The sequence below is a fragment of the Bombina bombina genome, chromosome 5, assembly GCF_027579735.1.
Source record: "Bombina bombina isolate aBomBom1 chromosome 5, aBomBom1.pri, whole genome shotgun sequence".
NCBI lineage: Eukaryota > Metazoa > Chordata > Amphibia > Anura > Bombinatoridae > Bombina > Bombina bombina.
Genome location: NC_069503.1, coordinates 527,472,284 through 527,485,102, shown reverse-complemented (window position 1 = coordinate 527,485,102; position 12,819 = coordinate 527,472,284). Strand labels below are relative to the sequence as shown.

The 12,819-nt window shown below is 35.7% G+C and overlaps 1 protein-coding gene across 3 annotated transcripts in view; it reads left to right on the top strand.

The window, feature by feature from the left end:
* The window catches only part of GOLGA4 (golgin A4), a 319,091-nt gene that overhangs the window by 60,445 nt on the left and 245,827 nt on the right, over window positions 1–12,819 (top strand). For all 3 annotated transcript variants that reach the window (XM_053714445.1, XM_053714446.1, XM_053714444.1), the window contains 2 exons: window positions 6,330–6,644; window positions 12,251–12,298. In XM_053714445.1, coding sequence (XP_053570420.1) covers window positions 6,330–6,644; window positions 12,251–12,298 — 363 coding nt within the window. The remainder of the gene's footprint in view (window positions 1–6,329; window positions 6,645–12,250; window positions 12,299–12,819) is intronic.

Below are 12,819 nucleotides of genomic sequence, written 5' to 3'. Positions count from 1 at the left end.
TTTTAGACCTTAGTGTCTCAACAAATTTCTTAAATTCCGTCCTTCAAGATGGAGAAGATCTGTTCTATTCTCCCTTTTGTTCAGGAGGGCCAATTCATGGCTACCATCTACCTGAGGGACGTGTATCTTCATGTTCCTATTCTCAAGGAACATTTCCATTCCCTGTGGTTTGTCTTTTTGGGAAAACACTTTCCAATTTGTAGCCCTTCCTTTCGACCTTGCCTCTGCCCCCTCAAATCTTTACGAAGTTTCTAGGGGCTCTCTGGCAGTGACCACATCTTTTCATTTAGTCACATCTCATACGGATTCACTGTGGAGGAGAATCTGGAAGAGAGTTTCTTTGTGCCATATACCAGGGTATGTTTTTTGGAGTCGATCATATACTAGATCTCCATGACAATTTTCTTGGCGGAGGTCAGGAATTACAAGCTTATGTCTGCTTGTTTGTCTCTTCAGTCCTCTGTCCATCCATCAGTGGCTCTGGGTATGGACATGATTGGTCTAATGGTGGTTTCCATGGACTTTATTCCTTTTGCTTGTTTCCTGCTGAGGCCTCTACAGTCATCCATGCTCAGACAATGGAACGGAGTTTTCTTGAATCTTTCTTCCATACTTCTGGACATCTAGACGAGAGACTCTATGTCCTGGGGAATCTCCCAGGATTATCTGTCCCGGGGCACATGCTTCCTGAGACCATATTGGGAGATTGTGCCCACGGTTACCAGCCTGTCTGGCTGGGGAGCAGTTTGGGGTTACTTCTGAGCTCAGGGACTTTGGACTCAGGATGAGTCTTCCCTCCCTTTAATGTCCTAGAGTTGAGAGCAAGCTTTAATACTCTTGTCTTCTTGGTCTTATCTGAGTTTGGTCCGGTTTCTCCAATCAGACATCTCTTTTGTGGCGTATATAAACCTCTATAAAGGAACTTGCAGCTCCTTCGCTATATAGGAGGTGACTCACATACTTCAGTGGGAGGAGTCTCACAATTTGTCTCCTTTCTGCCATCCATCCCAGGGGTGGACAACTGGCATGCGGCTTATCTGAGCAGGCAGATTTTCATCCAGGGGGTGGGCTCTTCTCTCGGAAGTGTTTTCATGATTCCTCTAAGGTGGGGAGTTCCGGAGTTGGTTCTGAAGGCGTCTCGACTAATTGCCAAGCTGCAAAGATTAGGCTCTGGATCAAAGGTCACTCAAGCTCTGATCGTCGCTCTGGCTGTGCCATGGTTCTTCACTCTCATTTATCTGTTCTGACTGTTTGCCCTAATTCTCGGGTGATAGCCATTTCTATCTGGAGCAGGCCTCAGTGATTCTAATTGCTACAGCATGGCCTCGCAGAATTTGATTTGCAGTGTTCTTCCCCCGGGGATATTGCCTCTGAGGAAGAAATTTCTGCTTTAGGTCCTTTGCTTCTTCCAACCTAGATTCTCTGAAGCTGACTGCTTAGAGATTGAACGCCTAGTTTTGGCTTAATGTGGCTTCTCTTAAAAAGTCATAGATTCCATGCTTTAGGCTCATAAGCCGGTTACTCGTAGAATTTACCATAAGGTATGGCGTAAATACCTTCATTGGTGTGATGCCATGGGAATCTCTTGGAACAGAGTAAGGGTTCCTCGAATTTTGGCTTTACTTCAGGAGGGCCTGGAGAAAGATTTGGCAGTCAGTACTCTGAAGGGTCAGATTTCTGCACTGTCTATTCTTTTGCTCAAACGTCTGGCAGATCTGCCAGATGTTCAATCTATGTTCAGGCCTTGGTCAGAATCAGGCCTGTGTTTAAAACTGTTGCTCCTCCTTGGAGCCTTAATCTTGTTCTTAAAATTTTGCAGCAGGCTCCGTTTGAGCCGATGCATTCTGTTGATATTAAATTACTGTCTTGGAAAGTTTTGGTTCTTTTTGCTATTTCTTCTGCTCGCAGAGTCTCAGAACTTCGGCTCTGCAATGTGATTCCCCTTACCTTATTTTTCATGCTAATAAGTGGTCCTATGTACTAAGCTGGGTTTTCTCCCTAAGGTAGTGTCGGATGGCAATATTAATCAGGAAATTGTTGTTCCCTCTTTTTGTCCTAATCCTTCTTCCCAGAAGTAACGTCTTTTGCATAACTTAGATGTTGCAAGTGCCCTAAAATTTGACCTTCAAGCAGCTAAAGATTTTCGGCAGAATTCTGCCCTTAGTGTCCCTTTAAGGTATATGTATAACAGTCTGTGATTGACTGATGGCTGTCGCATGATAAAGGGGCCAGCAAATGGTGTAAAAAAAATTGCCAGAAAAAAAATATTTTGCTTATTTTATGTTATCGCATCGTCTTTGTATTATGCACGTCAATTATGGGATTCTACTGTATTTAGGGGTCCTTTAGTCTGAACTTCAAATGAGTAGAAGATTTTTTTTTTGGGGTGACAAATTTCAAAGTTATGTCTATTTGCACTCCTTCTGTATCATGTGACAGCCATCAACCAATCACAAATCCATATAGTGCATTCTGTAAATTCTTGCACATGCTCAATAGGAGCTGGTGACTCAAAAACTGTAAATATAAAAAGATTGGAAAAAAATAGAAAGTTGTTTAAAATTGCATGCTTTATCTGATTCATGATAGTTTCATTTTAACTTGACTGTCCCTTTAAGTTGAATCGGCTGTCCAGCTGTTTTGCTGACCTGAATACATTGCCATAGAAAATATTGGGTGAATGCAGAGGGGATTTGATTTAAATCATGATTTAAATTTCTAGGCATTAAGACTTGATTTAAATCTTAGCTTTCTACAGTTTCACTGGTTATTATAATCTTAAAGAGACATTAAACCCAAAAATGTTCTTTCATATTTTAGAAAGAGCATGCAATTTTAAATAAATACAGATACAAGACAGGCAAAACCAGAGTGCCTAACCGGTATCTATAAGAGGCGCCAAAGAAAGTGTAATAGATATGGTAATATACCTTTAGCAAATATACAGTAATAAATTAAATGCTATACCTTTAACAGATATGCAATAAATAGTGGGATATACCATTGACAGGTATGAAGCCTGTCTGATGACAGGTCTAATGAGCCAGGATATATGATGGTCAAGGTACAATAACCGGTATAACAATAACAAAATAAACAGTGGTTATATCTCAAATGTTACCTGAGTATGTTACCCAAGTATGTAAAGAATATAATGCATGAGACATATAATGCATAATAATCAATAAACAATAATACAATCAAAAGTGAACTAAAGTCAGAAAAAGTGATAATCCAAGTATAATAATAACGGATAAAAAGTCCTGGTGGAGAAATTATTCAGATAAAGAACTTCCCAATACTAAAAATATTCCACGGCTTGAGGCAGCCTTCTAGTGAGTCACGCCACGACACAAGATAGAAGGTCTAAAATACAAAAGATAGAGGGCGCCACATAGTGTAGATCAGACAAGTAGGCATAAGATGTAAATGTAGCCAAATTCCTACTCACGTGATGGAATGCACAATTGTGCAATTCAGGCAAACCGGATCCAACGAGTCGCCCGGCAGACTCCTAGGCACACCTGGAACTGGAGATATCCTCGTCCCACCAGAGGGAGTCCAGGGATAAGGAGTAGTTCCCACGGAGTATATCCGGTCCCAATTAGTGGTAGAGACCGGTCCTCTTCTGAGCTCAGTAAAAGATGTGTAGAATCCACAGGGATGGCAAAGATATTTAATATTTGTCACCTTGCTGCTACACTTTCATCTTTTTTGGATTTAAAACATCTTTAACTCCTGCTAGGCGTATAAAATCTCCACTGTGAGATTAACATTGGTGGCTGCACATAGATGCTTCGTGTGATTGGCTCACCCATGTGCCTTGCTATTTCTTCAATAAGGAATATCTAAAGGATGAAGCAAATTAGATAATAGAAATCAATTGGAATGTTGTTTAAATTTTTATTTATCTGAATCAAGAACAAAATTGGGTTTAATGTTCATAACTAGACGAAGGTTTCATTTTTAGAATAATAACTTTTCTGATTAGTTTTACATGTATATAAAAAAAACTGATTTTTTTATATACCATTAGAAATATGTTGATGGATAATTATGAAATTGTGAGTTGAACTATCTCCAGTTTGATAGGTTATTCGTTCATATTTGGACAACTCTTCTGCTGTACCAAGAGAACAAAGAAAAATGAATAATAGGAGTAAATTAGAAAGTAGCTTAAAATTGCATGCTCTATCTGAATCATGGAAGAAAAAAATTTGGGTTTAGTGTCCCTTTAACTTAAACAAAAACATTTTAGTTTTCACTTTAAGTTTTACTGCTTGACAACCTTCCTCACACGTAGCTCCTTGTGCAGATCTATTCCACTCCAAACAATTCTCTATTTGTTGATTCTGTGTACATAGATTTGCAGAGGGCCAATGAGATTAAGGTCCTTTTTGCAAACTGTAGGCCATATTACAAATTGAGCGCAAAATATGGCTTACGACAAATTTCAAATAAGCTCATGAGCAAATAAAAAGTTTTTTTGTTTTTTTTCGGTGATGAACAGCTTATTCAAAATGGAAATGTCATATTCTAAAACACCAATATATAGCACTGTTTTATACTAACTATGCTGAAGCCAAATAACCACTTTGCTAAATACACTGTCACACCTCTTAGTAAAGGTTTGAACACGTTAATGGCATAGATTGTGGTGTAAGTTGGTTACCGCCTGCTGCTGTTTTTTCATTTGCCAAACTCCGCCTACTGCATTATGTGGGGGTGTGGTTACTTGAGTAGAGAAGTGGATAAGGCTAGCTACTGTCATTTTGTTAGAAAAAATGCATTGTTTTGCAGTGTCTTATCTCATTATCCACTGCTGTGAGACCATTTGGGGGCAGATATGTAGCATGGTTACGCATCACTGAGCACAGATATAAATTACAGGAAAAGTAGGAGAAATAAATAAAGTATAGTGCAATATTTATTTTTTCACCACGCATAAATATTGTTTTATTAAAATCGCATGGTGTTTTAATGTTCCTTGAACAATATAAAACAGATGGTCTCTAAACACTAGGTACTTACTGTATATACAACGTACGGAGACCTCTCCTAACAAATAAAACTTAATTATAATGGGATGCCCCGAACTTAGAAATTGTTTATGTATCACAAGAGTATTAAAGGGACATGAAACCCACACTTTTCTTTCATGATTCAGATAGAAATCCAATTTAAAAAAGTTTCCAATTTACTTTGGTTATCAAATTAGCTTCATTTTCATGTTATTCTTTGTTGAAGAGATATCTAGATAGGTAGCGTGCACATGACAGGAAATAGTGCTGCCATCTAATGCTCTTGCTTATGTGTAATATTGTTGCAAAACTGCTGACACATAGTGCTGCAGACACGTGCACACTCCTGAATTTACCTTCCTGCGTTTTAACAAAAGATAAGAAGAAAACAAAGAAAATTTGATAATAGATGTAAATTTGAAATATGTTCTATCTGAGTCATGAAAGAAAACTTTGGGGTTTTATGTCCCATTAAAAAATGTGAAGTAGTCTTTGACAATATTTTGGACATTCTAGCACAATTTTCTATGTGCTATGTGACTGCTATCGAGCTGTTTGTGTGCCTGATTGCCTCATGTAGTTTGTCTCTTATGGGGGGAATCAGTGCCTTGAGAGCTTGGTTTTTATTTGAAGGTTCCAAACCAAGTACATTTTTTATTCAGAAGGTCCTGTTTTGACAATGTCCTGCCTGTATGGATATGTCTGGCATATAATTAATATTGATGTTTCTCTTATGCTTTAATATACAGCTGTTCCATTGCCCCTGGCTTACTATAAAATTTAGTTTAGTGAGGTATTAATTGTTATTTAGACCATTTTATTTATTGATAATGTTAAGTGTTCTGTATTATAGGCAACTTGCAAAAATAATTATTGACAACTTACAAAAAAAACTGCTGAATCACTTGAAAATGCAGCATATCTGTAAAAACTGACTAGAAAATATCACATGAACATCTCTATGTAAAAAAGAAAGACATTTACCTCCTAGTTTCCTCAGTAGCCTCATCCAATTGTAAAGAGAATTTAAAGGGACACTGAACCCAATTTTTAGCTAAATGATAACTCATCGCAGAGCTAATGAAATTTTGAATTATAATATCTTCCTTTTTTTTCTACATAGATATTTTGATGTGATATTTTCTAGGCTGCTTTTTACAGGTGTGCTTCAACATTTGGGTAACGTGCCTTTAAATTGAAAGATTAAGGTAAAGGTATTTTTTTTTTTTTTTTACAGTTTTGTTAGATATTTCATGTATTTTATTTATTCATATTCAATAGATGAGATTTTATTTATTTTGCTTTCAGAAAGGGGATTCTCAGTCTTTTGCACAAAAACTCCAGCTTCGGGTACCTTCTATGGAGTCCTTATTCAGGAGCCCTGTCAAAGAGTCCTTGTTTCGCTCACCATCAAAAGAGTCACTAGTGCGTAGTGGATCTCGTGAATCCTTGAACCGAATAGATACCGACAGCTCAGGACCTGTGTTTGATCCTTCTTCTGATATTGAAAGTGAAGCAGAGGAATCTTCTAGTAACATGGAGGGTCTCAGCAAAGAGCAACTTTTTCATCGGTTGCGTAGGATGGAGAGGAGCCTGGGCAACTACAGAGGGAAATATTCTGAGGTAGGTCCTCATCATGATGCAACTGTTTAATACAGTGTTTAAATGCCAGTAATATGCCATCTTGTTCTGCTGTCCAGTATGCTGCATTTATAGGGACATTGGAAGAGAAAGTTTAATAAAAGTGGAGAAAACCTCTGTATTTGCGTCTTTAAATGGACATAAGTGCAGAAAGAAGTCAACTCCAAAACAGTAGTGCACTATTGAAAGCTAGCTGAACACATCTGGTGAGCCAATGATAAAAGACAATTGTGCGTAGCCACCAATCCCCACCTAGCTGAGGCTGCAGCTGAGGATATGTACATATGTTTTCCAAAGAAGCATACAGGGGGGAAAAAAAGTTAATTTAATAAAGTGGAATAATCTTAATCAGAAATTTTTTTAATTTTAACTTTCATTTTAGCAAGCATATTTAACACTACAAATATGTACTAAGGGCTAATACATTGTATCTTTTCATGTCCAAAATTGCATGAATTCTGGGGTAAAATCATTTATTAGTTAAAGGGACACTGAACCCAAATTTTTTCTTCCGTGATTTAGATAGAGCATGCAATTTTAAACAACTTTCTATTTTTTCTTCGTTCTCTTGCTATTTTTATTTGAAAAAGAAGGCATCAAAACTTTTTTTTGTTCAGCATTCTGGACAGCACTTTTTTATTGGTGGATGAATTTATCCACCAATCAGCAAGAACAACCCAGATTGTTCACCAAGAGAATGAAGAAAATTTAATAGGAGTAAATTAGAAAGTTGCTTAAAATTTCATGCTCTATCTGAAACACAAAAGAAAAAATTTGGGTTCAGTGTCCCTATAAATAAGATATATATAAAGGATCTATTTACAAACTAATCATATTATTCTGTTAGTAGATGGTGCATTGTTTGGAAACAAAACAAGATTCATAAATAAAAAAAACAAATGAATAATGCTTCTATTTTATAATTTAGAAAATAAATTAAAAACACAGTTAATAATAGAACAAAATTATACACATAGATATTCAGAAAGGTGGTGTTTGAATACTGGTGCGCAGACCCTCACAGCATATGTGCGTATGCCTATGACAAATAGTAATAACTTTTTTTATGCATTTTTACTAATTTAATTTTATTATAAAATGCGTCTATTTAAAATTAAAATGCACCCATGCATATTTCAGTTTTGACTTTTCTATCCCTTTAATATCAAAAGGTTGTCTAGTAAATTGTGTGACTTTATTAAAACTCGAAGCTAAATATACAAAAAGCATATTGTCACACCTAATAAAATTCTGGCTATATATTGTTTAGTGAAGTGCGGGGAGAATGGAGACTTTATTACTGTAGATAGGATAAGGGTAGGTTTCTTCTGGTTATTTATTATGTGCTTTGTCAGTGTTTTTCTTTTGCATGTGATATTTCACAATTAATAAAATAATAATAAAAAAAGCATGTGGGGGAAAATATAATATATATATATATATATATATATATATATATATATATATATATATATATATATATATATATATATAATTAGTTGACATATATATATTTAGTAGACAACCCAAGGTATTGATCTATATCCATGTTGGTATATTCCCTGCCACTGTTTTGCCGCCAAATGTGATCATATTAAAAAAAACAAAAAAAAACTTTTTTACAAACTTTAGTTTCTCACTAATATTATTTACATACCGCTTGTGCAGTCATATCACAAATGGTTGTAAAAGCTTCTCTAAGATCCCCTTTGTTCAGAAATAGCAGACATGCATGGTTTTTCCATAGCTTTTTGGCAATTAGCAGGCCACTAATTGCAATTGCGCACTACATGGCATTTAAAGAGGTTAATTGGGTAGTTTGTAAGGTTTCCTACATGATCCCTCCCAACAACTCTCTTCCCTTCCTCACCCCTCACTGGTCACAACCATCTTAGGTACTGGCAGATAGTCTGTCAATATGCAGTAAAGGTATAGTTTAAAAAAAATTAAAAATGTTTTATATATATATCTCAAGTTTCTGTAGTGTAGGCAGGGAACCTTCTTCACCCACCTCCCTGACCCCCCCCCCCCCCCAAACAGCTCTCTAACCCTTCCCCCCTCTATCTAATAATGTCCATCTTAGGTACTGGCATGTGTCTGCAAGTACCCAAATGATGTTTTTTTTTTTTACTGTAGTGTAACGATCCCCCTCCACCCCAACCAATTGTCAATGGGGCCCCCTCCCACACACATTTATTTAGTGTAGCATCCCATCCCTTTATCACCTCACCAAAAAAAGTTTTCTGTAGTTAGGGAATTCTCCCCTCCCACGATGTGTGCACTGTCAGTTTCAAATTCAAAGAACAGCTTTAACTTGACCTTTGTTTTCATGCAATATCATTGGTTCAGGCAATGGTCTTTCACATGCACAATTTAAATTACTAGAGGCACTCCTTTTTTTTTTTTTACATGGTAACTACATTCTCCACTGTGCTATATAGATAATTTAACTTTTAATGGCCCTCTGCCGCAAATGCTAGACAGACTATTATTTTTATTTTAAGTTAAATTGCATTTTAGATAAACTTGTTTAAATTGTTAAAGGGACAGTCTAGTCCAAAATAAACTTTTATGATTCAGATAGAGAATGTAATCTGAAACAATTTTCCAATTTACTTTTATCACCAATTTTGCTTTGTTCTCTTGGTATTCTTAGTTGAAAGTTAAACCTAGGAGGTTCATATGCAAATTTCTCAGCCCTTGAAGGCCACCTCTTCTCTCAGGGCATTTTGACAGTTTGTCACTACTAGAGGGTGTTAGTTCATGTGTTTCATATAGATAACACTGTGCTCATGCACGTGGAGTTCCCGTGAGCCAGCTTAGATACACGATAATCACAGAGGTAAAAAGTGTATTTATATAACTGTGTTCGTTATGCAAAACTAGGGAATGGGTAATAAAGGGATTATCTATCTTTTTAAACAATAACAATTCTGGTGTAGACTGTCCCTTTAAGCAATCTTTAGTTATCTTGGCATTATCTTTTTCATTTACTTTCGTACCTCCATTACTTAAAATGGCATTGCAACTCCTGAGGAGGAAAATACAAGTGAGCGAATTAGGGGCATCAGTTGCGCCTACCAATGGCCAGCAGTTTTCTAGTCAAGAGCTGCAATACTTAAAGGGACATGAAACCCAATTTTTTTCTTTCATGATTTAGAAAGAGCATGCGATTTTAAACAACTTTCCAAATTAGTTATTTTATCTAATTTGCTTTATTCTCTTGATATCCTTTGTTTTTAAGCATATCTAAATATGCTCAGTAGCTGCTGATTGGTTGCTGCACATAGATGCCTCGTGTGATTGGCTCATCCATGTGCATTGCTATTTATTCAACAAAAGATATCTAAAGAATGAAGAAAATTAGATAATATTAGTAAATTGGAATGTTGTTTAAAATTATATTCTCTACCTGAATATTGAAAGAAATAAATTTTTGGGGTTTTATGTCCCTTTAAGATCACATTTTCAGGAGGATTTAAATAATTTTGAATCTATTCAGGGATGGCTACTAAAATGGTACGTGGTTAAAAAAACAACTCAAAATGAAAGATTGTATAATCTTAATATGTAGTCATGTGCACTGATCTGATTGCGGAATAAGGCGGCCACTTGTGGCATTCGTCTTTTTTCAGAGCCAGATTTGTTCTTGTGAAAGTGCAACACACTAAGATCTGTGCAAATACCTATAAATATGTATTTAAAGACTTTCATATAGCTTAGAAGAGAAGTAAGAGAGATGGCATGAAAAAACTTTAAACATATATACTCAATGCAGTGGAATCGTATAATTAATAAGTGCACAATAAAAAAGACAATGGTTTAACACCTATTGCGAATTTCAAATAATTAATTTTTCTCCCATTTTCCAGGCCCCTTTACATGTGACAGACATCAGCCAATCACAGACTAGTATACGTATACCCTGTGAGCTTTCGCACATGCTCAGTAGGAGCTTGTTCTCCAGAAACTGTGAATATAAAAAGACTGTAAAAAATTTGATAATGGAAGTAAATTGGAACGTGTCCTAAAACTGCATGCTCTATCTGAATCATTAAAGGGATAGTAAACACCAAAAATGTTATCGTTTAAAAAGATAGATAATAACTTTATTTACCATTCCCCAGTTTTGCATAACCAACACTGTTATTGAAATACACTTTTTACCTCTGTAATTAACTTGTATCTAAGCCTCTGCAGACTGCCTCCTTATCTCAAATCTTTTGACAGACTTGCATGACTCTTAAATAACTTCACATGCATGAGCAGAATGTTATCTATATGAAACACATGAACTAACGCCTTCTAGCTGTGAAAAACTGTCAAATGGAACCAAATTAGAGGCGGCCTTCAAGGGCTTAGAAATTAGCATATGAGCCTACCTATTATTAGCCTTCAATTAAGAATAACAAGAGAACAAAGCAAATTTGATGATAAACGTAAATTAGAAAGTTGTTTAAAATGACATGCCCTATCTGAATCATGAAAGTTTAATTTGGACTTTACTATCCCTTTAAAATTTATTTGGACTTGAGTGTCCCTTTAATGGGATTTAATAAAGCTGAAACTGCATTGTACAATTAGTGCAATAAATGAATGATAAACAAGACAATGTAAGTGTACAGTCTGGTATTAGAGCAGGACTTTGGGTACCATCACCTGTGAGAGAGGATAATCAAATGTATGTAGCAAATTCATATGGATTTTGTTTTCCGAAGCATCTGCCAAATTCATCTCCCTTGAGAGAATTAATGTTATACACTGCAGTATCAAGCACACACTGTAAACAAATCAAACTCCTTCAGAACCCTGGGAAATTTGATCTCCTTATGTGAGATATATTTAATACAGTGTCTAATATTATACATGATAGCATTAACAAGAAGCATTATGTTACTGGTTGCTAACTGCAAAAATGTTGCCCTTTTACCCAAACTTTATCTATGTACGTTATTGTCGTGATTGCTCTCCTTGCATATTAAAAACATATTTAAATATATTTAATAAACTAATTTACATATTTTTCAGATTCCTATGTTTAGTTAATATATTTGTCTTTGTAGTTTGAAATTGTTTACTTGTTTCATATTCAGTCAAACCATGACTGTTTAAGATCTCACTTTTTGTAATACTAATTGTAAAGGGCATTTTTTTTTACCCTTTCTGTCTTGTAGAAAAAACAAGAAACTTTGGATTTGTTAACTTCAGCTTATAGCAAGCCAAAAGTTGTTAATAGCTTCAATGTAAACTGGTTAGAACCTTCCACTGTCACAATTTGGCTAGCTCCAAACGAAAGCCTGACAGATATATAAACTGCCAGACAGTGTTATCTTCTTTAAAGCCACAGCTAGCCAAGACTGAATAACAGAAATAATGTAGACATTACCATAGTTAGTAAGTGACACTAATGCAAAAATGACATGCTCCATCAATTTAGAGTATTTTAGTCTTGCATTAGAATGTCCCTTTTAATATGCAATAGTAATGTGAACCTTGCTTTATTTTCATTGGTTGCTCCTGATTCCTAGGAAAAGTTATTTCATCTAAGTAACCTCTGGTTTGTATTTATATTTATTTTTGTATTCCAGCTTGTCACTGCATATAGAACAATGCAGAGGGACAAAGAAAAGCTACAGGTGAGATATGTTTGTACACGTGTTTCCTACAGTTTTCATCATCTTACTTGTACAATTGGAATGGTTGGTTAATCATACAGCTTTTCTTTACAGCATTGCCAAGCAATATTTGCTGTCTGTAACCAATCCAAATTTAACAGGGATTTGCCTTGGCACTCCATGATATCTGGGAAATGTGCCAAAGGGAATTTCTACAGGTCAGCCTGGTATTTGATGTTCTTGGTCTTTTTGCTTAAAGGGACATTCCTGTCAAAATTGGAATCCACATGGATGCATTTCAGTTTTGAATAGAAGTATTTTTGTATTATACATGTATTAGCAAAAGTGCTTGTAATAAAAGCTGTTTCAAAAATGTATTTAAATATTCACCGTGCACCAATATTTTAAAAGCAGCACTTAGAGAGCCTAAGATGCTTGTATTATCTGGTAATGACTTAATGTGTAAATTGCTGACATGGTACAAGCCCCACTGTTGCTTTGAGCAGCTGCAGTATTTACAATGCTGGTGCACTGAGAATTTC